This window comes from Balearica regulorum, chromosome 2, assembly GCF_011004875.1.
Source record: "Balearica regulorum gibbericeps isolate bBalReg1 chromosome 2, bBalReg1.pri, whole genome shotgun sequence".
In the NCBI taxonomy this organism is placed as follows: domain Eukaryota; kingdom Metazoa; phylum Chordata; class Aves; order Gruiformes; family Gruidae; genus Balearica; species Balearica regulorum.
In genome coordinates, this window is record NC_046185.1 from 94,606,150 (window position 1) to 94,632,069 (window position 25,920).

At 38.3% G+C, this 25,920-nt stretch overlaps 1 protein-coding gene across 1 annotated transcript in view; it reads left to right on the top strand.

Moving 5' to 3' along the window:
- CDYL (chromodomain Y like) overlaps positions 1-25,920 on the top strand; it is a 108,456-nt gene that overhangs the window by 40,446 nt on the left and 42,090 nt on the right. The window contains exon 2 of the mRNA XM_075744964.1: positions 8,691-9,348. Within this exon, the coding sequence (XP_075601079.1) occupies positions 8,691-9,348 (658 nt within the window). The remainder of the gene's footprint in view (positions 1-8,690; positions 9,349-25,920) is intronic.

Consider the following 25,920-nt stretch of genomic DNA (forward strand, 5'->3'; position numbering starts at 1 on the left):
TAGCTTCTCTAGATGGGATTAGATCACGTATTGAGAGAAGTCATATTGCAGGCAGAGTGACTGGGGACCCGTACTCGTACAGCACGTTCTTCTAGGGCCTGTTATACTCAAGGTAAGGAATACAGAAAGAGCCAGTAAATAATGTTTTTCTTAAATATGACCTGGAATTATTTAGTGTGTTTTTCCGTATTCAAAACCAAAAATGCAGTCATGGTCTCGTATCCAGAAGCTTAGGTTATATCTTGCTGAAATAAGCTTTTGGTGCAAGGGTGAGAGGAGCCTGGTAGAAGGCTGTAAGTGCGTATTGAGCCTTCTCAGATGCGTTGATTCTAAAGAAAGCTGTCGCTACTCATCTTTATTTAGGACAAGCACCTCAGGACCTCCGAGATAAAAAAAAGGAGAAGAGAGTACTATTGGGTAAGCTTCTAAGAGCTTATATGAGGTCCGGTGTCTCTTCTAACTGAGGATTGGTCAAGTGATCTACAGTAGCAGACTCATGTCACTGTAGGCTGCTGAAAAGCCTCGTTTGGTGTTGGCAGGTAAAAATGTTATTGTAGAATTAAGTGGAAATTGATAAATTAAGTACAGCATACCAAATTCCCTCTTCAACTGTCCTGTGATTTTCTTGCTATTCTTTCTTGTTACAATTCACATTTCTGAAATTTGCTTAGCCATGACAAAGTGTTCTCTAGCATATTTGGAGTGAGGTTTTGCTGTAACCTACTCTCTCCTTAAGACACTCTTTTTAGGTAAAATATTTTGAATCTTTATCACTCATTTGCCTTTATAGAGTCTTTGTAATTGGGCACTGTTGAAGGTTCAGTTTCTCCTGCTTTGAAAGCAAATGTCTGCAGTCTTGGTGCTTAATGTTGACAAATTCTTTGTCTGCTACTCCATATTATTCTAGCTGAAGGATAAAGTGACAGTATTTCTATTGGCCTTATACTTGAAGTATATAGTAGTCAAGCTGTTGAGGCTCTTATGGTGAGGTACCTTTAATTTATTACTACATTTTCCCAAACTATCACACCACAAAATATGATCATCTTTGGGTGAGAGTTTTGTCTTTTGTGTTGCCAGAAGTGCCAATAATAAATATACATTTCAGTTTTCTGTGTTTTTTCTTTGGGATAGTGTTGGTTGCGCCAAGTTTGGGACCTGCACTTTTCATGACTGCAGTGGAGAGGTGCCAGCAGCAGAATTAGATAAGTGCAGAGGGAATATTTCCCTCTGGGAAAAAAAAAAGATCCAGGATTTGCTTCCTGGGATATAGCTTTTAAAAATGAATTTAAGATGTGAAGAATTTCCTTTGGAACTCTGCACGTGGTGATGCTGAGATCTTTTTGTAACTAGTGATGAGAAACATTTTGATAACTTTATGAGAATAACACAATAATACTTATGTAATAGCTTTGTCCAGAATGCATATCTTCAATCAAATACTGGTAGTTTTTAATAATTTCTTCTGATTAGGGCTATTTCCATTTAAGAAGATAAACCTATTTGATGCTACTTGTTTCAAAAGTAGGAAAGTAGTGCATGTTTGGTAAGCATACATTGTTGCAGGTGTTTGTTTTTGTATTTGTACATATATTAACAACTTTTCATGTATTTTCATTCTGCTTTTGTGCAAAATAGAAAATTTATAAGACTGTTATCCCATTGTAAATAAAAGGTTAGCACAATTATGAGTAGTGAGTTGATGACAGTAAGGTTTTCTAACCATTTTTGCAACAGCTGGATGACTATAGTTAGGGTAAGGCAGCTGATAAATTCTGGAGTAGAATGTAACTTGGACCACAACTGCTGTGATTATTTCTGTGTAAATAGTATCTGGAAAGATCTGTGACGCTGACATTTTAGCATCAATCATCAGTGGTGACTTGTGAGGAAGTAAATCTCAGGCAAACTGTTTCTCCAGTGACTTAATTCTCTCAAGCAAAGTGACTGTCACAGGCCCTCTTTTTTCTGATTGCGAGCTGTATTTTTCAATAGATCATAGAGGAGCTGCAGGTACAGTGATACTCAGTTTGTTGAATGTAAGTACAGGGCATAAAACTTCCCAAAGTGCCTTTTTAGGAGGTAGCTGTGCAGCCAGGCATGGCATGTGCCACAGCTGTGGTTCCCTGGAACCATTGGCATTGGTGAGAATGCAGTAATTAAATTATTCTGTTTATTGTCTTTATTAAGACTATGGAAAGATATAAGTCATAAAGTTGAAGATAAATTATGAGCTTGATTGAGACATTTGTATTTTTATAGGCCACTTGATTAGAAATTTATACAGAGGGATAATTAAAGCTTTAATTACAACCTGCAGGTCAGTATATTAATTGAATGTTGCAGATAGCCACAAAGTGAGGTCTTGCATGACTTGTGTCCAGGAATCCTAAAAGAATTGAAAGTTTTTGATCAAAATAAAGCTTGGGAAAAAGAGAAATCTTAATATTTGTTTTAACACAGTTATTTAATTTTTAGAAGGAGGGTTGAGATGCACAGTTCTCTTTATTGCGCTGCTACCGTGAAGGACCACGGGAAGTATATTAGCCCTTTATGTGACTCTCGTTCATAAACATGAATGTTTTCCACCTTCACTGCACACATTGTTTCCTCAAAAGGAGACTGGGAGTGGTTGTGGGTTGTAAAGTGATGATCCTGTATGAAGTCATCCTGCTGGTCCCGATTGCCAGAAGAGAGTTGAGTGGGTGAACTCTGTATTGGCAGGCCTTCGGCCAGATCAGGTATCATCCCTCATCCCAGAGCTGTCACAAAAGTAACACAAAAGCTGTATCATCTGCTATAGCTAATTTGACAGAAAGGCAATAATCTGCCCACACCTCATCCGTGTTTATTTTGTACAGCTTTGGCTTCCGGAACAATGTATATGTAATACAGTCATCAGTATAGCCAGAGAGTCCGGTACTGTATAGACACTCTGGCCAGTCATGCCATAAGGATGCAGCGACTCAGTTTACAACAGTTCATCGACTGTTAATCTAATCACTCTGTCCTGCTAATCAAATCAGTCAGCTCCAGGAACATGTGGTGGCAGGGTTACGTTTGCTCCCAGGCTGAGGTAAATGGAATAACATGGAGCTGCAATGAAGATGAACTCTGGGATTTATACGGCATGCTAGTGTAATTTTTCAATGATGTTATTCAAACTTATATTATGGTTTTGGTATTCTGAACGTATGTGTGTTAAGCTGTTTTTAAAATTTACCTGCTGATGCCGACTGCAGTGAGCAATGCTGCAAACTGCTGTGAAGTCATACTATTGGAAATTATGTATTTTCTAATAAAATGTGTACATTGAAGATTTTAGTGCTACACATTTTGCAGACCTTCAGGTGTGGTTTTACATCCTCATCAAGTTTGATTTTGAATAACTGTCTTCCCAAAACTACTTTCTCCTTTTACTTTAAGCGAAACATGGCACTTTAACTGTTTTCATGTGTTATATATATTAGTTGTAATTTTTAATGCATTTATTTTATTTACAATAAGAAGTATTTGGACACTGTTTATCATTGACTTCTGCAAGACTTTAGTAAGTAGAGGATATAGGCATTCATAAACATTGCTGGTTGCTTATGGATGATCATTTAGGTCCCATTTGTACATGGACCAGTTTCCAATTTAACCAAGGGGAACTGTTCACATGTAGCACATACATGTGTGCAAGATTTGCATTTATTCTAGCTTCAGTCTCTGAATTGGGGAATGTCTACAGTAGTAATTTGGCTCAATTGGAGAAAATCAGTAGAGCGAAGCAGTTGGTGCTGTGACCCCCACCTCTACATAGTCTACTGTGCAGCACTTTTATTGTGGACTAGATTTAGTGGAACCTCTCAGGATCAAATATCTCTGCCACAACGTGTGTTGAAACTGTTCAGAGCTGTTATTAGCTTGGACGTGTGTGCCTGCTCAGGGGATGAAGCATGACAGGTAACACCGTTGCATTGGTAACACCATTTCCAGGTTATATTTCTCCATAAAGAATCCACATCACGTATACAAAAACTGGTCTGTGAACAAAACCATTGCACCGTAAGCAGGAATGATGCGGAGGGGAGAAGGATTTGCTTCTAAATTGCCCTATTGCTCCGAACTAAAACACTCATGCAAACATTGCCTTCTGCTAACAGAACATGGACTGCTCCTATATTTTACAGACAACAGATAGATTATGAAGTCAAATAGATTCTATTCTGTTAACTTTAAATTAATTTAGCCTGACATGAATGCGAGGACAGAGAGGAACATCATGGGAATGGAAAATGGATTTATGATAAACATGGCAGTGCTCATTGAATATTTACATGCCTACTTATATATTTATTTTGCTCATTCTGGTTTTTGTCCCCCACCCCTTGACAGCTGTACCTTTAGTTTAATCGCTTCAAATCTTCTGTTAAAGTATGATCTTTTTATATATAAAACATATAAAAATATATATACACACACTTAGACACAGAGAATGCCTCATATGGAGTTTACAAATGTGCCCAAATTACAATGCTTTAGACCGAGAACATCCTTTTGACTTTCATCCTTACTTTGACCTGAACTAAAGATCTTTCCTTGTGGATAAAGATTGCATGTCCTTTTTTCTGACCGTAGCAGAACGAAGAGGTTACTGTACCTGTCCTGCCCATAGTTGTCTGTTGTCCTCTGCTGGAAGTTGCACTCCTCTTAGATGTGTCAGAAAATACCGCATATGTGGCTGCTTTCCAAACCAGTTATTTCAGGATGCCTACGTTAGCTCAGGTATTCTTAATATCTAAACCGGGTCACTTTGACAGAACTACATTAGGGAATAATTACACACGAAGTTGTGCTGACAGATGGGGAGGAGCGGTTGTCTCCGAGCACAGGATGGGGAGGAGCAGTTGCAGTGTTGCTGTTTTCGCCCGGAGCAGCTGTAGGTGAACAGCACTTTGGCCTGCAACCTTATCTTGTTCTTGTCCATTTTTTAAAAATTATAAATAAGGTATATTTTGTTAAAAAAAGCAATTAAAATCAAAGTATCTGCTTCTTCAGAGAGAGAAAGCAAACATGAACTGGTTCTCACCACACTCATGGAAAGAAGGGAAATTTACCATTTTACAGATGGGAAATCTCAGGTATAATTATGATGTGTGGGATTGTAATTTGGGTACTCCACTGCTGGATTATACCTCTGAGCAGTGCGTTGTTTTTCTGTCAGTTTTTCTGCGGGTTGAGTTTTTGAGTGTTGTTGAGCAGTACCCCACGTGGGGAAAGTGATAAGTTAGCATGCTAAAATAAACTGGAAGATGTTATCTTTTGCCACCCAGATAGTTTGCCTGATAACTTTCCCTCACACTTGTTTTATCTTCCCTTTTTATATAATTTTCTTTTGTGTTTTGATTCTTCCACAACACTTGAAATCTAACCATTAGCAGCAAATCCTGGCAGTACAGAACCTTTTAATTACTAAAAATAAATATTACCCTGTGGCAGAAGGCATTGGATGCTGTAGAAATGGTAGCTGGCACAAACTAGCTGTCACCAGGATTTCTGGCGTGATCATGGCTAAGGATGTGGTCTAACCCTTACCCTGGTGCCTAGGGGCACTCTGCCAGTTTTTAAGTCTCTGAACTAACTCAGCATAAGATCAGAAAAGCACCAGTTTGGCTCCAGGGAGAAGCAATACTGCCCACGTGGTAGCTGTTCCAACAGGTTAGCTGTATCGTCAAACCGCACCGTAACTGATGTGTCAGGAAGTAGGAACGTAGACTTTTTTCTCCCACCCAGTCATGTTCTTTTTTCATTTTTAGTATTTGGATATAAGTTGCTAACATAAGACTTTGAGATGTCTCACATTATATTTCATGTCATGTCACTGCTGTGCATCAAAGTAGAAATGGATGACTTGGGCAAGTAGTGCTCTTTTCAGTAGGAAAAGAGGAGAAGTACAACTTTGTTGTCTCTGTTTTTGCCATGAAATCGAGTTTAAATACTCCACTAGTTCAGGATAAATATTCCTATTCCTGTTCTATACCCAAACCCTGTGTACATTGTGCAGGCATTTCAGTTTCCTCTTCCCAAAGCTGGGTGAGAAACACGTATGTGGCTGTTATGACCAGCAAAAGCATTGAAGCAGATTATTCCTGAGCAGTTTTTCAAGTGATCCTAGGGGAGTTAGACTAATCAAGCTGAGGCAATCCAAAATGCCCCTCACTAAAGCTCTGAAGCCACATGCTAAATTGTGCATCACAGGTTAATTGCTATAATTTTTGTGTTGTAAATAAAATAGAAATAAGATGTCTTCAAGAAGAGTGAAAGGCTTGGGAGAAAAGTCTCCTTTTAATCAAAAAGAGCAATGTCAAAGTAGGCTTTGTTGCAGACTTGGACAATACGGCTAAATATAATGGTTTTCTTTATGCACTTCTGTTTGCTCTATAAATCATCAGGTTGGGAATGGATTTTTGCGTCTCTTGTTCTAGAGTTCATCTGTTATCTCTGCAAGGTGTCTAGTTTTTTGGATGAGAGGGATGGCTTCCTACCTGAAAAGGGCATGTCCTTAATGGGTGGCCTTTCAGTATTGAAAAACGTTAGTAGAACTTTGTGCCCAGTAATCGATGCTGTTTGTTACAAAGATTTTCTGCTAGAAAATAAAAATACCTTGCTAGTACCAGAGATCTTTCTCTGAGAATCATGTTTTTAAAATCTATTTTAGAAGATCGAGAGAGGGAGAGAGGATAAGCAAGACTATAGCAGTAACTGCTTTTTTGACAATATATCAAGTTTGATTCATGAGTTTGCTTTTATTTTTTAATTCAACATTTCTGGCTTAATACTTGAAGGTCTTTTTACACAGTCTCTACTTAAAAAAAAAAAAAGGAAGGCATATTTCTCCATAATGACTTTCTTATTTGGGGTAGCATTTTTGTTAAGATGTTATTAAATACAGTTCCATGGAAAAACAATAGTTTCATTTTTCTGGCTGCATGGGTTTTTAAGTCCAGTAACTTTACTAAAAAGTGAAATAACCAGAATAAAAATAGTTTTAATGTATTTTAACATTTTAAATAATATTTGGAAAATTTATATTGCATTACTCTCCATAAAATGTATCGAATTGTACAACTGAGTAACAAGGTAAAGGTGGAGCTAGTCTGACCGTTTGGTTTTTATTTCTGTGTTGTTGTTTTTGTTGGGCTTTTTTAAGACCTATGCAAACAGAGCTGTGCAACATCCTAATGACAGGACAGCATAGTACAACACCTGCAGAGTATCACATGAAGTTGTAGGATGTGTAGTTATATTGCTGCTGAGATTATAATAATAGTTATCATCAAATCTCATTGTTGAAAAGCAGGTCATACATTATGATAACATGCCACATATAAAACTGAGGTGCACTCTTAAGAGAATCTGTTTTCAACAGTCCTATGATTTGGTAATGAATCATATACCATATGTTTATACCATACATACCTGTATTTTCCTTCTGTCCTTCCAAACTGTTCTGTGGATGTTCCCTTCAGTTAATGCCATCAGTAAATGTTACTGGTCTTCAGAGGTTCTCCTAGGTACGCGTCGTCATAACTTACATGCATGGTCTTTGTTCATGAGGGGCTAGGAGTTAAATTACTAAGTGATAGTCCCATCCCACACCTCACACCTTTTTTGTTTGTTTGGTTGGTTTTTTAAATAACCAAAAGGAAAATAGAGATGTGGAAGAAAGCTGTATTGGTCCCATAACTGAAATGAAGTGGACTGGAGGATTTACCAGAAGGATCATACTGGATAGGAAAAATTAAATAAAAAGGGGAAATCCTGAGACTAGCCTTGCGCTTACCTCTCTTTTTCTGTAAAAGAATTCCCTTTCTGCAGGACTAGCATGACTGGAGTGAGTTTTGGTAGGAGGCACGAGCCTCTGTCCCTACAGCTGCTGCGGTCTGCCCTGTCTGCTTCACCCCAGTGCCTGAATTCCTCTAGCCTGTGGGTCCCATGTGCAGTTGTAGCATGTGCATGCTTAATACTTGTGACATAAATATCATCTCTATTTGCAGATAAGTGAGGCATAGTAATTTGTTCAAGTATGTGTATCAAAGACTCTGGCCAAAACAAGTTCTCTGTTTTCACAAGAACAACAGCCTCTAAAAAACCCCAACACTTCTGTATTTGCCCAGATTTCTCAGCTGTACCCTATTGTCCCTGGTAGCTAAAGGATAGCTCACTGTAAGTAAGAGATTCTCGCATATGCCTTATGCTAAGCAAGCAAACTATTCAAACAATATCAAATTGATAAGTTTTGTCAGGTAAACACACTGTGTTCATACAGGATATTTAAACATGATCTCTAGATTTAGAGAGGCAAATCCTATCCACGTTGAAGTTGGTGTCCAAACTTCGCTGGGGCCAGTGCTGATTGTCAACTGTAATGTGTCATGTTCAGATTCTTGTACATGCAAAATACTTATTGAAGAACAATTTTGGTATTTTAGAACATCTTTTATGAGGTGGAAGTAATAATCTCAAGTTTAAAGAGAGGAATTTCCAGTCAGCAGTGAAAGACTGTAAGCTATAGAGCTGTGCTACAGAATTACAGAACTACAAGGGTATTTTTAAATCTACCTACACTTAACTATTTGCATGCAATTTGCTCACTTGAGTTGTACATCTGCCCATGTCTAATGTTTAATTTTCCTTTTCAACAGGTAGAGAGGATTGTTGACAAGAGGAAAAACAAGAAGGGAAAAACAGAGTATTTGGTGCGATGGAAAGGATACGACAGTGAAGATGATACTTGGGAGCCAGAACAGCACCTTGTTAATTGTGAGGAATATATACATGAATTTAACAGACGCCACAATGAAAAGCAGAAAGAAAGCACATTAACCAGGACAAACAGGACCTCTCCAAATAATGCCAGAAAACAAATTTCTAGATCTACCAATAGTTCTTTTTCAAAGACATCCACTAAATCTTTAGTTATGGGTAAAGAACATGAGTCAAAAAATAATCAACTCTTTTCTGCCACCCAGAAGTTCCGGAAAAACAATTCACCATCTCTTTCTGGAAGGAAAAATATGGACCTTGCAAAATCAGGTATTAAAATCCTAGTGCCCAAAAGTCCAATTAAGAGCCGGACAACAGTTGATGGCTTCCAGAACGAAAGCCCGGATAAAATGGACCATATAGAGCAGGATCAAGAAGACTCTGTAGCACCAGAAGTAGCAGCAGAAAAACCGGTGGGAGCTTTATTAGGACCTGGTGCAGAGCGTGCTAGGATGGGGAGCCGACCAAGGATACATCCATTAGTGCCAGTGCCAGTAACAGCCACAATTGCATCAGCATTAACAATAAATGGAAAAGGTACGTGTACGAGTCGGCCATTTTTGTGTACGTTTTTCATTTGACTGATCTTTTTTGCTGTTCAGATGCAAACAAATTACCCACTCTGTTTCAGCCATGTTAAATCAAGTCTGGAGAACTTCACAACTTTATTTTACATACCTATATGACTACAAAGCCATTTCAAATTTTGCCAGCTTTTGCTTTCCTCGCAGAGATTCATTGGTATTTGTGTTTTCCGAATCACCATGAGATACATCTGTGTTTGCCTTGACATTGTGTGGTACACATATTCCGTGTACCACTTCCAGAGATTACATCATTGCTTGAAGTTTCTTTAAATAGGTCAAATTTGTTACTAATATTAGAAACATAAATTATTAGATGAACGATGTGAGCAGGGATTCTTCATACCAGTTTACATATCTATGTTGTTATAAATATTGCCTGGGAAAAAAACCTGTGAGAATGATGTTGCTTAAAAAACGAAGGTTTGTTTCAGTGAAAATTTGAGCCAGTTGTAGGGATACACATGCCTTCTCCCTGGATTGAATTCTGTCTTCATTATATTTTATCAATATTTTGTTGTTTATACCTCATTTGATACTGAGACCTTATTTAGGTTTGATGTGTGGCTTGTTAATATCTCAGTAGATGACAGTTTCTTCAAGTTGTACTGTAAAATTTGTGACACCAGTGAAACCCAAACTGCTTTTGCGGGAGGAAGCTGTTTGTTCCCCCTACCTGGCTGAGACCCTTATTTAAGACTTCATGGTCCTCATTCTCGTGCCCCAAACTTTCGTTCTTTCCTGATAGACCTGGGTTGCCGTGTAGTCACAGGTGTTCTTGGAAGGATGCTTTTGAGGCTAAATTTTCAAGTGTAGTACTGTGTCCTCAAATAAAATGCAATGGGTAAAATCTGCAGGTATGCTATTGATGATGGCTTGCTGGGAAAATTGCTTGAAAACCAAGGACTGGGCCTGTGGAAAACCACTTTTACGTAGAAACTATGTAGGCACAAAAATGCGTTGAAGACTTTGGGAGAGTTTGTGTTGGGTGCCCCACTGTTGCTTACATTCAGATTTTCTGAAGAAAAAAAAAAAGCTGTGGCGGGAGAGGTTGCAAAGCAGTGGACAGGGGAGGAGTATGCTTCTGGAGCTGTGGTGTCAGGTCATGGACCAGCCCATTTTGCTGCAGATGAACTAGGTAACCATGGTAATGCACACAGGGATGCCAGGAATATCTTTTCCTTTGCATGGGTTAAAGAAGGAATGTAAATCTCAGAGGATGTAAACAAAGCTGGAGGGGAAAATGCAAGATATGCCAGTGTGTGAGTTTTCTGAGCAGGTGAGGTAGAGGAGTGTGTTTGCACATGTGATCGTTTTCTGATAATTAATATGCATTTTTGGTGTTTTTCCTAGTGAAAAGATTGATAAGGTCTGCCTTCAGCTTCCTGGTTTTTTGCCTCATGGCATTCAGAAAAAAAAATTGGGACACAAAGGACCTTCTTGGGTAGATCAGTAACCACAGATGATTAAATCATTCCCACCAACCTTTTACTCTGATAATAGCAGTACAGCAAAGGCCCAGTTACAGGGCGTCAAGTGGAAGTGGAAAGAGCTGCACAAGAATGGTAGTGACACATAAAATATTAGCTGAGGTGCATTTATCTGTTTGACTGAGATCTTACAATTTCCTCAACTGCCACTACCTCCTTCAGCTCTTCAGAGGCATTTGTCTGAGCAACTAACATTAAAAGCTACCCTCTGACCCTAGGGATGATGGCAATACAAGACTTTTCTCACACTTAGGTTTTCACGTGATCTTAAGGTGTAGATCATAAAAAAGAGAGAGCCAAGGATAGTCACATTATATGGTTGCCCAAAAATACGCAGTGTGTTTCCACCTTCTGTCTGCTGCAGGAGGAATATTAGTTCAAGTACATTAACTGAGGCTTTCCCTCCCTGTCCTGGTGCATTGCTGCCGATCCCCAAGCTGAGCTGTGCAGTCTGCTGGGAAATAGATGCCAAATATCCAAATTTATTACGGCTTTGCAGGCAGTTATGCTCGTCTGCAACACTTTTGGGGATAACATCCAAATCATCTGATTATAAACCTTGGAAACAAAGTTGCAAAAGAAAAATACTTTGAGTTTATATCTGACATCAGTCTCTTTTCCTAGCTTTTTAGGATTTCTTGGACAGATATCTTTCTCAGGGAAGCCCAGGCTCCAACTCAGCCATTCTGCATGGCCAGAGTGGACCTTTATTTAGAGAGAAGCCAAAAGAGGCAGCCATGTCTCTTAGAGCTAGCCTGGCCTTGGGGATTTCTGAGCTGACACATTCTCTGCCTCTTCATTAAAGCTGCGCTCTTCTCCTTGCTGTTTTTATTTTTAACTTCACACTGCTATTCATTGAAATGTAGTAAATCGATGCTTCCTTCCCTCCCCTGCATGGGGCTGTCGCAGTTCAGGATCCTGTTTCACTCCTTACTCAGGACTTTCCTTCTGTCTTAAATGGACACCTCATCACATTTTTGACGCCACCTCGGGCGAATGCCGAGAGGCATTCATTGTACAGAAACACCATCAAATTCGTACCCTCATCTTCATACACACCAGATCTGACATATTAATAATACAGATGATAGATCTGGCATTTGGAGCACTCTTTCCAAACTTCCCACCTCCTCCACATACACCTTCTGTTAATTTTAAGAGTTCCTACTTCCACATGGAGGATGCTGTCAGGAAGACAAAAGCGTGTTTTGAAAAATAACTTTTTACTTGAGCTGTTTTAGGAATTCTTTATCAAAACACTTTTCTTGGAAAAACCCAGTTAGTCAAAACAGAAATCACTAATTGGAGAGCATAATTTTGAAAGATTCTAGAAAAATACATATTACACTTAAAAAAATTTTAAGCAACTTTTTTTATTAAGGCTGATTTAGATTTTTATTTTTTAAAAAGCAATATTGGAAAAATAATTTAAAATGTTAATATGAAAACAGTGTCCCTAATTTTGAGATTATTGCTATGACTGCTTTTTAATTGTGTGAGTCTTGTTGGTTTTTTAGTCCTAGTTAAGGATGGTGAAACTCTTTAGTTTGTTCTTTGTTTTTCCGAGCCTCCCTTTTTCTTATTTTTTCTTTTAAATTTAATTTATAATAAGAGTACACACCAGGAAAAAAAACAACTTCTATGCATAGGAAAATCCCATGACTGCAATTACTCGGAAATGTTAGTATTATTGTAGCACCTAGTCGTTCTTTTCATGATACAAATGACCACGGTGCAGTTCTTGCTCCAAAGTTCCTACAATCTCAGAAAAGGCAACCAGCAAATAATTATACAAATATGCAGGGGTGCCAGGGGAATAAAATAACAGTAATGTTGGCTCTGGGAGTTGGTGGTTTCAGCACACTAAAATCTAGCTGCTGTCCAAAGTATATTTTTTAACAAAGAAAATCATTGTATTGAATGTTCATGTTTTGGCCTTGAAAACATAGTTGGAGTAATATACTACATACAAGTCTAAGAAGGGTGATATATGGAAGAAGTGGGAATGGGTCACTGAATGAACGTTGCCATGGTTCTGTTTTTTTTTTAAATATGTGGTGATCATCAACTATTACTGGAATTTAATAGAAGTGATCTTTAAATGGATGAATGAAGCAGAAAAACACCACCAAAGAACTGAAATGTTGTCGAAAAGATATTAATGGTACCTACAAGCAATGCTTATTACTCAGAACTAGGCAAGACAAAAAGTGGCCTCATGTCTAATAATAGGTTCTGATACCTTTATAGTTTTTGAAAGCTTTCTTCATGAAAACTGAATAAAAAATGAGCTTTGAAATTTTCTTGTAAATATTTTAGGCATAGTACACTTATAAATATCTAGGAAAGTTCTATTTAAAAGAGTACACAAGAAGCGAAACTGTAAAGGGAGTCTAATCTGGCAGTCACACAAGGTTAGTGACTTGTCTTGCAATTTTAGAGAGGACTAAAAGACTGGATTGATTGTTCACCTGCTGCAAAACTTGACCATAAACCAGGTGAATACCATTGCTTGGCAAATTCTAATTGCCTTGCTGTATTTTTTTTTTCTTCATCACCCTGTAGTTGCTACAGTTTTTGTGCAGTTAAGAATGTCCAACATGTGGATGTAATTGAGAATAAATGCCACAAGAAGGGAGATTTTGGGCAGAAAGGCATGCAAAGCTCAAAGTATAAAATGAGCAAGAAAAGCACATCTAGCTGCATGTGTTGTTATAATTAGAATAAGGCAGGCTGGTGGCTGGCGTACAGGAAGAGAAGAGTTACAAGAAATGCAGAGAATTACATCACTCGTTAGACAGACAAGCACCACCAGCGTGCACAGTGGCATTAGCATCTCCCTCCTTGTACATATTAGTTTAGATTAATAACTTGCAGGAGCAGTAGGCTGTCTGACAATACAGAGACGATTGGAGTATTTCACCCTAGAAGGAACAAGGGTGTCTGCTGATTTTTTTCAGTTGGGTAATGGTGCCGGTTTTATCTCGAAACAATGGTATTAGCACCAAAACAAAAGCCGGGCATCAGGAGAAAAATGATTGAACTTTTGTTACCTATTCTCTCCCTTACTCAAAGCAGCTTATGGGATTAAACCCCACAGATTCAAAAACCCAAAAATCCACTCTTAACACCCAAGGAAAATAGTGTCTGTTGTTTGGCTAAGTGTCTGATAGCTTTAGTCTCAACAGGAACCAAGCAAGCATAGAAGCACTTGCAGAGGCAACGGGAACCAGGGAGAAATGTACATTCTCAATACGATACCAAGCCGAGCTGAAAGGAGCTTAGCCGCTCCCTGTTCCTTAGGGTGAGGGGAGCTCACCCAGTTCCCTCCCAGATAAATTCTCCCAGTTACTTTCTTCCCTCTGCCCGTATGTGCCTGGGTGTTGGGCATTACATGAGAAACCATCCGCTGTCACTAGCACAGCTCATGAGGCCGCCCTCAAGAGTCCCACGGGAAGAGCGTAGTGGCTGACAAAGGTGTGTTGGGTGTGAACCGCGTTAATTGACCATAAGCTACGCAATAACCCTCTCAAAAACCAAAAGTGAGAGGAGAGCTGCAGAAGCTCATTGCTGTGTGAGTTAGAGTGGACAGTGCAACTACAGGAAAGCTGAGGTGATGTGTTACAGTTTGTCAGATTTCTTTTTGGTGTCCTGGAAGGACAGAAGCAGCTTTGAGCCCTCCTTTTGTTTGTTTTTGTTAAGGAGCAAAATGTGATTCCAAAAAAAGCCCTAAGACAGGAACTTCTTTTTTCAGTGTGTTTGTACGTTGCACTTGGATGGTGGGTTGATCTCTGCTGACTGATCTGGAAAGCAACCAAGTATTTTATTAGTGCAAACAAAAAGCCTGTGAAATGGGTTAAAGTCCTTTGTAAACCCTGCCTAACTTCTGAAATTACTGGTTAAACTTCTTTGTCAAATGCAGCAGTGTGTAATTTTGTATCTTTTCTATTGTGTATTCATTTAGCAAATCACAAAGAGCAAAGAGTAAAACAGTTTTCATTTAGTCAACCCTAAAGACACCTTTGTTGTTTTTTTCTTCAAAAGTTGCATTTCATTTATATTCTATTCTCTAAGAGTTTTCCATTTTTCCTTCCCTTATGTACTGTATTGCAACATTGTAACTGACTGTCACATTTTCTATCTGTATTACTGTTAAGTCATTTTGAAATTCTTCAGCTACTTTACTCTTAACTAACATAATATTCTGAATTGTTGCCAATTTCTTGTTTATCTGTATTTTCTGGCTTAATATAAATGCAAAAGTGTTAAGTAATATGGTAGACTGGATGGTCTGTATTACATAGAAAATCAATCTGTTACCCTATATTGTTCTGATTTTTTGTCTCCCTGCCCACCCCATTGCTCGTGCAGTTTCTGGTACAGATTATTGTGACTTTACACGGTGCTCCAAGATTGAGAACTTCTTGTGAAAATCTCTCATTTTCCAGGCTATAGATTATCATAATAATAAAGCAGGGTTTGCTTGAGTTTTAAGGCTGTCTTCCTGAGAATGTGACTGGTTTCTTGCTTTCTCTGCCTTCTGCCGTCCTCCGCTACTTAGAGCAGAGATGCCTCAGTTGGATGCTGCATTGGTGTAGTCTTTTGATAGAGCTAAGCTGGTATAAAAGGTAGCTACTTTGAAAAGAGTGGTCCGTTCCTTTCCCTCGCTTCCCCAGCCCCAGGTTATAATGTGACCTAACCAAGTGCTCCTTTAAGGACAGGCTTATTTTTATCAGCCTTCTGGAAGGGACAATGAGGGAGAGGATGTGTCCCTGGGGAGGGAGGAGAGACATGCTCTTTCCGTGTTTTGATTCTGTCACTGAAAAATCTTTCATGCAAAAGCTGAATATAGTGTATTAAAAAAACAAAACCAAAAAAACTCAACCAAAACAACGTTCTCAACAAATACTTAGTTTGGGCATAAAATCCTCAACCTAAGTTGATGGAAAAACTGCTGTTATTTTCACTGAAATTTGTATTACACCTGCAGGCCCACTGGTAAACATAAATCTCTCAGCTGTGCAGTTCTTCTGATGTTGCATCAGTTTACACTGACTGAGGATCTGGAGACTAAATCTCCCTTGACTACTCAGCTGTTATGTCCTCCTGCAGTACTTGTACCAGTATGAGACAAAAGTAATTTCTGAGGACTTGTTTGTCATACCTGCCGTGTCAAAACTCGGGAACGATGAAACACAATGAAGCAAAGGCTGTGTTAACAAGGCTCACTTTCAACTGACTTTGCATATGTCTGCACAGAGAAAATGTAGTGAAGATTAGACTGAATGATAGAATAAAATCGTTGAGCTAGATTATTTTTTTCCTCCACCATTGCCAAAATTATAGAACTTCAGCTTTTGATGATACAGCAGAAATGCGAACCTCAATCAGAAATACTCATGCGGTGCCTTTTGCAGTTGTGCCTGGCAGAGTAAGCAGCAACTTTTTTTTGTCTCTTGCTGTTTCAATGTTTTTTAAAAGTTACGTCTCCCTTCTCTATTAGGGCAGTGAAGTGAATGGAATATATGTTTGCTATGGGAACTGTCAGTATGAATCTGTGTTCTCTTGAAAAGATTAACCTTAATAGGTTGATACAAAAAAACCCATTAAAAAATGGACCGAAACAATCGTGATATGGTTCAGGGAAGATTTGCTTAGATCACATTATCTACTTAAAATAAAAAGGGGATGTAATAAGAGTGCCGTTAAATCTTCCATCAAGAAAACATCCTCATAGGGAGACTGTTACAGGTGGGATAAAATGTCATAGAAAGAATTAGTAAATAAACTGTTACAGGTTTTTTCCATCAATGCTTATGAAAGAGAAAATTGTTAGACTCAGAGATGCAAAACTGAGATTTTAAAAAAAATTTTTTTTAAGCTAGCTACTTGGATAACAGGTGGAAAGAGCTTTGCATTTTATCGGTGATTGCAAAAATATCTTTTTTTATAATGAGACCTGATGAAAATAGCCAGATCCTATATTGTCCTGGGATAGCTGTACTTCCTACCCAGCCAGAGAATTTACAGTACTCAAACTGACAAAATAATGATCCAAAACTGCTGCTGTGAGTTACTGATAATAGTAATAAAGCAAATTACTATTCTTTTCTTTAAGAAAATAAATACAGAAGCTCTACATTTTTGATTCTGTATGCAATTTTTCAAATCAAACAAAAATATCTAATTTAGCTGCTGTACATACCATTTATATTGTAAACATATTTAAAAATACACACTAAAATACATTAGGCCACAAATTATCAAAGAGCTAATTCTGCTCTAATAATTGTTTTCTTAATTTTGCAATCTTAGAATGCATAAAAAAAAGTTTTTGGGTTTTATTTAGGAAGTATTTTTGATTTAAAATGCTTTAAAGATTATTACATTTTAGATGCCTAAAGAAACAAAGGCAAATCATAAACACTAGTGCTTTGAACTAGAATATTATATGTTTGAACACATCTGAAAACTGGGAAGTTCTAAGATTTAATATGGAAGAAGAGGAGGAGAGAGAGCTTCTTATTATTGTGTTAAGAGTTCTTTGAACAGTGGATAAAGAAGTACAGATTGTCATTTATTTTCTTTGGAAATATTCCTTGAAAGAGACAGCTAAAGAAAGTAACTAGTTGCGCTTAAAAAGTCTGCTGAGAAACTGGCTGGGAAGATGGAAACCAGAGTACGCTTAATGGTTCATTTTAGTTGTGTCAGAAGGACAGCACGAGATTCTGTAATAGGATCTGTGCTTATTTATATGTATTGGTGATCTTTAAAAAAAAAATGCAGTGAGCAACAAAGGTGCAAAACTTGCAGAGACACTTAGTTGTTTATTCCTTAAGAAAACAGAAACTTCAGAGGGACGTATCCAAAGCAGGAGGCGAAGTGAAGTGATGAACAGCAGGAAGATAACTTGAACTGATCGTTTTCCTTGCTGGCTCCTAAACGGAGTTTTTAGCCTGGGATGCAGGTAGGAATACCTAAACACTGCTGAGGGCAACTCCGAGAAGACTTGGCTTAATATTGAACTAAAGAAGTTCTCTAGGTTTGTCTGTCACACACATTTGACACTACTCTTCAGTCAAGCGTGGTGTGTAATGAATCAGTGAGAAATACGCGTTGGCTGGCATAGTAGTGTCTTCCATGCGTTAGCGCTGCTGTCCCTCAAATTTCAGCTTGGATTGCTATATCATTTTTGAGATGGGCTAGAATGAGGAGGAGTGGAGAAACTGGCTGGCTGCCTTCCTAGGCTACTTCCTTGTGAGAAGTGTCTAGGTGAACTTCCAGTGTGTACCTAGTTGGAGAACCTAAGCCAATCGATGATGAAAGCTGGTGCAACAGGAACAAAGAGGATATTATTATTATTATTATTATCATCATCATCATCATCATCATGTATCTGAAGGGAATGCTAACAAGATTGCATATGATTATTTTAGAGAAGAAACAAATTATAGACACGATGAAATAATGACTGGTGTAGTTGGAAATTTCTATTCTGGAATTGAATAAATAAGACAAGAGGACATCTAAAGAAATCAAAGGGTGTCAAGTTCAAAACAGAAAGATAATAGCTGTTAATATAGCTTCCATTTAGTCCTGAGAACTGTTTGCTAAAACATATTTGAATCCAAGAGATTAAATTACTTTTATACTCTGCAGACATTCAGAAATTCTAATTGTTGTCCTGTTAGGATTTTAGGATAGGCATTGGAGAAGCAGTAAGAAGGTGGGGCGCTGATCTGGTTCCTACTGAGGTCCTTACCGTGAAGAACCTTTCTCTACTCTAGAGCCATATATGACCTCCTTTAGAAAATGCTTGGAGAACTGTATAAAACAATCATTAAAAAAAAAAACCCCAAAAACCAAAACCCAAAAATCAACAAACCACCACAAAATTTAGATGATTTGCAGAAAGAATACTGATTTTCATTCATCCTTTTTTGTTTTGGGATAGTCAGCTCAAAACCCCCTCCAGTGTAAACAGCCTTGTTACATTGTATTCTCCCCTCATCCCTTGTTTTTCTGGACAGATTTCAAATTCGGTGGGCACTTTTGAGAAATACAGGAATGAGTTGAAACCAACCGTAAATGCAAAGCTAATTCTTGTTTTACCAGGCATAACATTTCATTGATGTAGATAACTTTAAAATAATTTTCAGCATAGGGAAAGAATAACCTGCTAGGGCTTCTCTTAGAGTTGGTGATCGTGCAAAGACGCATCTGTGGCAGTGTGGGACAACACCCTTTCATCAGAGAATTCAAAGATAGTTTTTTTTCTTACGTTGGTACAAGTGGGGAAACGTAATATAGTAATAATGGGTACTTTAAAGAATTTACTGTGTGTTTTGTGATTTTCTGTTTTAATTTCTGAATACAAAGGATGACAGATCGTTCTGTGTTCTTTAATTTTGGAGAATCATCTATTTTTACTTTCTGTGCATGTGTAGGCAATTAGCTTGAAAACCTGTTTTAAATATTTAAAAGTTTATAGAAAACACAAGTTACATCTTTGATTACCATTACTGGAAGCTAGTGAGACTTTTTTTTTCTTGTTTCTTTGCTTTGCACGTTGATAGTGCTTTTTGTTCCATGTGCTTTATTGGGTCCTGTATAATCAGTTAGTTTGTGGGGCATGTTTTTAGAAGTGACCTTTCTGTGCACAGACAATGGAGCAGCAAAAAAACCCTTTTTAAATATATGAGAGGGAGAAAAACCCAAAATTTAAACATATTGCTTATCTTATGTCCTTGTAGGAAGTGGAAAGTTTTCCATTAAAATAAAGGTAACAAATAAATAAATAAATTTACAATTAATTTAAAAAATTGTATTTTGTAATACCTACACAATGAGAGAATGGATTTTCTCAAATGGTCATGTAGTATAAGATAGTGATGATAGTGAATGGAATGGCTGCACAAACTGTGGGTCAGGATCCAGGACCTGTTCTGGAATAAGTACTCTGAAATGAACTTGATTTAGTTCTACTTGATGTTTCTGCTCTAAAGAATCAGAGGAAATGTTTATTTCAAAGGTTTTCTTTCTCTTTCTGGAATGCTAGATTCCACAACCCTTTAGATCCCATAAAATAAAAGCAAAAAGTAACAAGCATATTATGTTTAATGAGCTTTGAAAGCAATGGGTAAAATTATTCTAGCACGGGTGCCTTTAAGACACATGGCAAATCAATGGTATAATTTTTTTAATATTTTTTTTTCTCAGTTGACAGTTTAGATACCTATTGTGTTTACTGACTTCATGGGGAAGTGCTGATGCTCTGAATTTTTGGAAATCAGATTTCTTTTTATTTCCATTTCCAAATACAGATGTAGCTGGTTAACATTAAAGGTTGAGCTCTAAGTCCTCTGGTAAAGTAATAAAATCCAAAACAATGAGTATCCCTAAATGATCTTTATTTTTTGGCTTTCTTTGAGGAAGAAAATGAACTTGCTACAATTAAGTTATTTTGCTTTTAAGTCCCTTCTATTCTAGTGTTAAATTTTACTCTGGCATAGTAGTCATCTTCAAAAATATCATTATTCCTCTTATTTCATGCCATAGTTAAGGGTTACTGTTTTGTTGGCATAGTCCAGTTTGAAATGTCATCTTATAATTGAATATGATTTATTAATAGATTAGTGATTGATGCATGAAATGTTGAGGAGCTCTCCATGCTCTATTAAATGTTTTATGCATATCAATAGCCCACAAATTTGTTTAACAAAATAATAAAAGACATAATTGCAATTGTATGAGCTTTCTTTTTGAAAAGACAGTGAATTGTTATAACAGAGTTGGATTTATTCCCAGCCTTTTAAAAAATGTTTTGTTTTCTATTTTCAAATTCTTGGTATGAAGTCTGATACCAAATTAATTTATATCATATTTGTTTTAGATTGTGGCAGGTGAAATTTAGGCCCCAGTGAAAGTAATACATCTCTCTAGATTCTTTTCAGTTAAAGTGTAATATGAAGAAATCATTACTGCAGCGTTGTGTATTATAAATTACAAACCTAGTAGGGTAATGTAATACAAATAGGCCTTATATATGTTCAGGTTAAAAAGGGTGGGGGTAATACTAAATAAAACTTATTTCAGGATAAACCTGTATAAAAGTAATTCAGTAGGTCTGTAGTTGACCTTGGATTAACATCTCTATTCTTTTGCTGTAACTTTGTCTAATATGTTAATATTTAGCCAGCATAAGAATAAGCTATGCTATGATCTTCCAACGGCTTAGTTAGACTTGATGATCACATTTTCAAATGTTTCAGTCTTTTATTTTTTTATTTTTTAAAATACATTCGTAAAATATCCTTCAATATTAGCCTATCTTCCTACTGTAAGTACTTCATATATTCCTTGGACAGGCCTCATATTCTTTGAAGACTCCAAAAAGAAAAATCCATTATACCGAGGCAGTTTTTGGTGGGTTTCCGATACAGTTTGACTACGTATTTCTATATGTAAAGCACTTCCCCCTCCCGCCAGCTGTCTGTGCCCATTGGCATCTCTGCGCCCTGGCTGAGCCCCGCTGTGGTCCCCGCACCCTCCCCGGGGCACCGAACCTGCCAGAGGAGGCACCTGCGCAGGGCGAGCGTGGCAGCGCTCTGCCAGCACTAGGGAGAGCCTTTGGAGGAAAAGCGGGATACTCCAGCATCCCTGGCCATCCTCAGCAGCTGAAGAGGATTTCTGTTGGTTGCAGAGTGGTATTTATGTGATCGTTGTGTGCTTTTACTGACCTTGTTTATAGGTCAGTAAGTTCTTTGGTATGTGTCCGGTTTTCACAGATACTCTCGTAATTCTGCTCTAATTGCGCTGTGGCTTCACTTAGAAGGAGTAAAAACTTTTCATAGGGGGTTAGGTAGGTAAATCGGATTGGTGTTTGGTTTTTTTACATTTAGATTTTGCAGAAATTGCTGTGAGATCCTGGAAGTGCTCTGCCCTATGTTTGTTGTACCCCAGATCAGTCTCATTTACACCAGCTAGATTCTGTGGAATGACTGTTTTGATCAAATCAACAAATTAAATACAGTACCATTTCTGTGATTAAGTTTTTTATGCTTAGGCATTTAATTGATTAATTTAAAATAAGATCATATATCTCAAAAATGGGGTGTAGTAAGCTGAAAAACTGTGAAGAAGAATATATATTGAAATTTTGTTCACAGTTTATCTACATTCATGGAAAGAAACTTTGTAACTAGAGTTAGTTAGGGTGAAGCCTATCAGAGGAAGGGATGAGAATGGGAGTGTACTCTATTCTTCTCTTAACGGGGGAAGTAACGACCTCCTCCACTTCTGAATTTTCTTGACCATGGTGAACTGTAAAAGCTCCCTGTGTAAACTAGGGAGCTTATTCTCATCAGGGAGCAATTAAAGACTAAAGCCAAAAAGTGACTACCTTGATTTTGGTATTTCTCCATTATAATGGGTGAGGGGGTAAATTATTTTAAAAAATGCACATTCAGAGTTTAGAGGTGGGTGGGGGTTTTTTTAGGAAAAAGAGGGGAACAGATAGGTCTGAATAGCTGGTCTTTCTTACCAGCTAGTTTGCTAGACTTTCACTACTGTTGAGCTGCTAGTTGGCTGGATTTCCACAGGGTTAGTTGTGGAAAAGCCAGACCAAGGAGGAAGATTGAAGGTCCTTCATATGGCACTATTATAGTTCAGGGTTCTCAGTCATTGTCTCAGCTATGCATTCCCAAAAGCAGAGGGAGAACACAGAACCAGACTGGCTGGCAATGCTTGGAAATTGTCTGGGCATCCACTTCAATATGAAAAACTAAAGGAAAAAAATTCACAAATATGGAAAATAGAAGTTTTAACTTTCCATGGCAACCTTGAATGATATTTGTGTACCTGTTAAGCCTTTTCAGCATTCTGGATATAGCAGAGAGGGGGAAAACTAGTGATGCAGGCTAATCTTCTTGAGGGCACTTGAGTGAGGCAAAATCATCCAAATAATAATAGCCCAGACTCTTCAAAAAATTAGAATTACACATTTTAACAAAACCTCAATTTCGCTTTTTTACTCTTACCCATGTTCAGGCACAACAAAGCAGAGTGAGGGTAAGTCATTGGTAAGAAATGGAGTATTCACACTAAAACTGGTTTATATTTACCTACTCAATTTACCTTTATAATATAAGACAAGAAAGAGTATTAAAATTTCTTACTAATACAGCTATGATTTCGTAAATTTTTATTATTCTTGATCATGAGAACTTTGGGTACAGGTCTCCTTGAGATGCAGTTAATTTGGCAAAAGAGACAATTTCTTTTTTCTTCTAACATCTAGCACATAGTAGTTGATCCCAACAGGCAGGTCACGGGTGGAACTGGGCCCAGAGGATCCATCCATCTTTGAAGACTGCTGCCCTTTCCCAAAGGAGATGGAGAACCATTTTAGCAGCAAGTCCTGAGGTCCTTCCGTTCCCCTGCCTCCCAGGGATCCAGGCTTGCAGCTCCTGCTTGCGGGAGGGAAGCCACCATCAGCAGCAGGTGCCCCACGCTTCCTGCACCAGCCGTGTGCCCTGCCCGGCAGCAGCAGGTCTCCCAGACCCCGTCCCCTCTCGAGCAATCGTTTGGCAGTCCCAGGATGGTGTGTGCAGGAGCACCTGTTGCCAATGGAAGAAATGGAAAGCAGGGCTATCTGTATGGGAGAGGAGAGGCAAGGACCTTAGAGCAGCCTTCTAGTACCTAAAGGGGGCCTACAGGAAAGCTGGAGAGGGACTGTTTACAAGGGCATGGAGTGATAGGACAAGGGGTAATGACCTTAAGCTGAAAGAGGGTAGATTTAGATTAGATGTTAGGAAGAAATTCTTCACCGTGAGGGTGGTGAGGCACTGGAACAGGTTGCCCAGAGAAGGTGTGGATGCCCCATCCCTGGAAGTGTTGAAGGCCAGGTTGGATGGGGCTTTGAGCAACCTGGTCTAGTGGAGGGTGTCCCTGCCTATGGCAGGGGAGTTGGAGCTAGATGGTCTCTGAGGTCCCTTCCAACCCAAACCGTTCTGTGATTCTATGGCTTCCTTACAGAGAGAGTGGAAGGTGATGATTTTGGGTGGGGGTGCAGGGGAGGCATTGAAAAGAAGCTGGAAACACTGGCAGGAGGGGAAAGGGACCTTAAAAGTTGGATGTTAATGCAATGACTGCTGAATGTGAACCACCCTGGTATAGTGCATAACAAACAAATTCCTCAAGTTAGTATTCTTTCAGCATGCTCTTATTTAAAAACAAAACCAGTAAATTGTTAAATTATTGGAAAGTATTAGGACCATGCATGTTCTTCATGCAGAAAATTCTAAAATCACTTTCGTTTGTGGGAGTCCCTTATATTTTAATTATGTGTGGTATGAGGCTGTAATGAGAGGATGACTCGGTTTTGGTGTACTGCATTGTATTGTGTGGTAAGTGAATCTCTATACATCAACATACTTGGATATATATGACTTCCCTATTAAAAGGAAATCATGTAGCATCTATTAAAAGTGGCGCACAGTGGTCTCAGAGTTGGGGCGTGGAGTAGGAAGGGTCAGGAGAGGGGAGTATTTTGTAGTATTTGGTTTACTTCTAAATTATGTTTCGTCTGTATGTGGTGATAACATTTTATTTAACGTGATATCCGTCTGCAAGTCTTTGTAGTGGTCACTTAGGCTTTGCAGTGAATGGAGATTAAAGGTCATGATTCAGTAGGAATTGCATAAAAACATAATATGAAAGCTATCAGGAGTGTCATACAGAACCCTACAATACAGTGACTGCATGGCAGATTACTAATATACTTTATGATGGGATTTTTTTGTCTCTTGTTTTCCTTTGTATAAATACAAAAAGTTGCATTAGGCACTTCTGGCTAACTTTAGGTCATGGCGTTTGTCCATCAAATGTGGTCATCAGCATGGAGGCGGCAATTTGTAAATTTTTTTACCCCACAGTTGGAATGCTTTTTTAATATAACATTTAAGTCGAAAGACACTGAGGTCATCTATTCTGTGCTCTAGCGTATTACAAGTCATTACATTTCATCACTTACTGCTATATCCTGAGTTAGCTTGAGTTAGCCTAGAGTATTACCAGACTCTGGAGACTAAATTTTTGTTTGTCATTTAATGCTGAATAGCAGGGAGTTGATTAGAAAAAATATGCTCAGATGAAAATACTTGTTTTGTGTGTCATGTTCTGCATAACGTCTTGAGAGGATGCCATCTGCTTCTGAATAAATAAATAAACTGGATTCCTATTAAAAGAGCTTGCTTGCAGAAAAGCAGCTTATGTTTCAGCCATGTACACATAGCCTAGCCCTGGTAATGTGCCCTCCAAACACTTCCTTCTGGCAACCTCTGCTCTTCCCACCAAGACCCATGCAGATTGTTATGCCTCCCTGAATGCCAGAGTGTGCTGACAATGAAAAACTGTGTAGGCTGGTTATTAAAACCTGTTGAGATCATCCTGCTAAAGGGCTTGCTTTTACTATTAGCAATTTGTTCCTTTAGTGTCCTTCTTCACTGAGGAAGAGAATAGAGGCGGGCTCAGATGATTCCTTGCTAAACCTCTGCCCCATAAACTCTGGACTCTCTCTTGCATGTGAAAGCTGAGTTGGCATAAAGGGCTTAATGAATGTAAGAGAGGGTTTTGTGGTTTCCCTTTTTAACAAACAAACAAAAAAAAGGGAGTTGGGTTGGGTTGGTTTGTTGTGGGTTTATTTTGTCGATTTTTGTTGTCTGTTTTTGTTGCAGTTGCCTATAGAGTAGAATATGACCAGAGAGATTTTTGCATTTTACATGTGTCAAGCTGAGCTGTAGCCTAGAAAGATCCCTGCAGGAGCTCCAAGCCAAGGAGATCCAATGTGAGTAGATTTTAAGATAGAAGGTCTCATAAACACACTGGATTATTTTTTTTTTATTGCATCCTCTGGGCTATGAAGTTCTGCAAAAGTAAGGACAACATTTTAGACTTCAAATTATTGGAAGTTGATTTCAGGAATATCCTCAGGTTCCCTGTACTGAGCCCTCTTACAGGTGGGAAAGGTCCTGGCA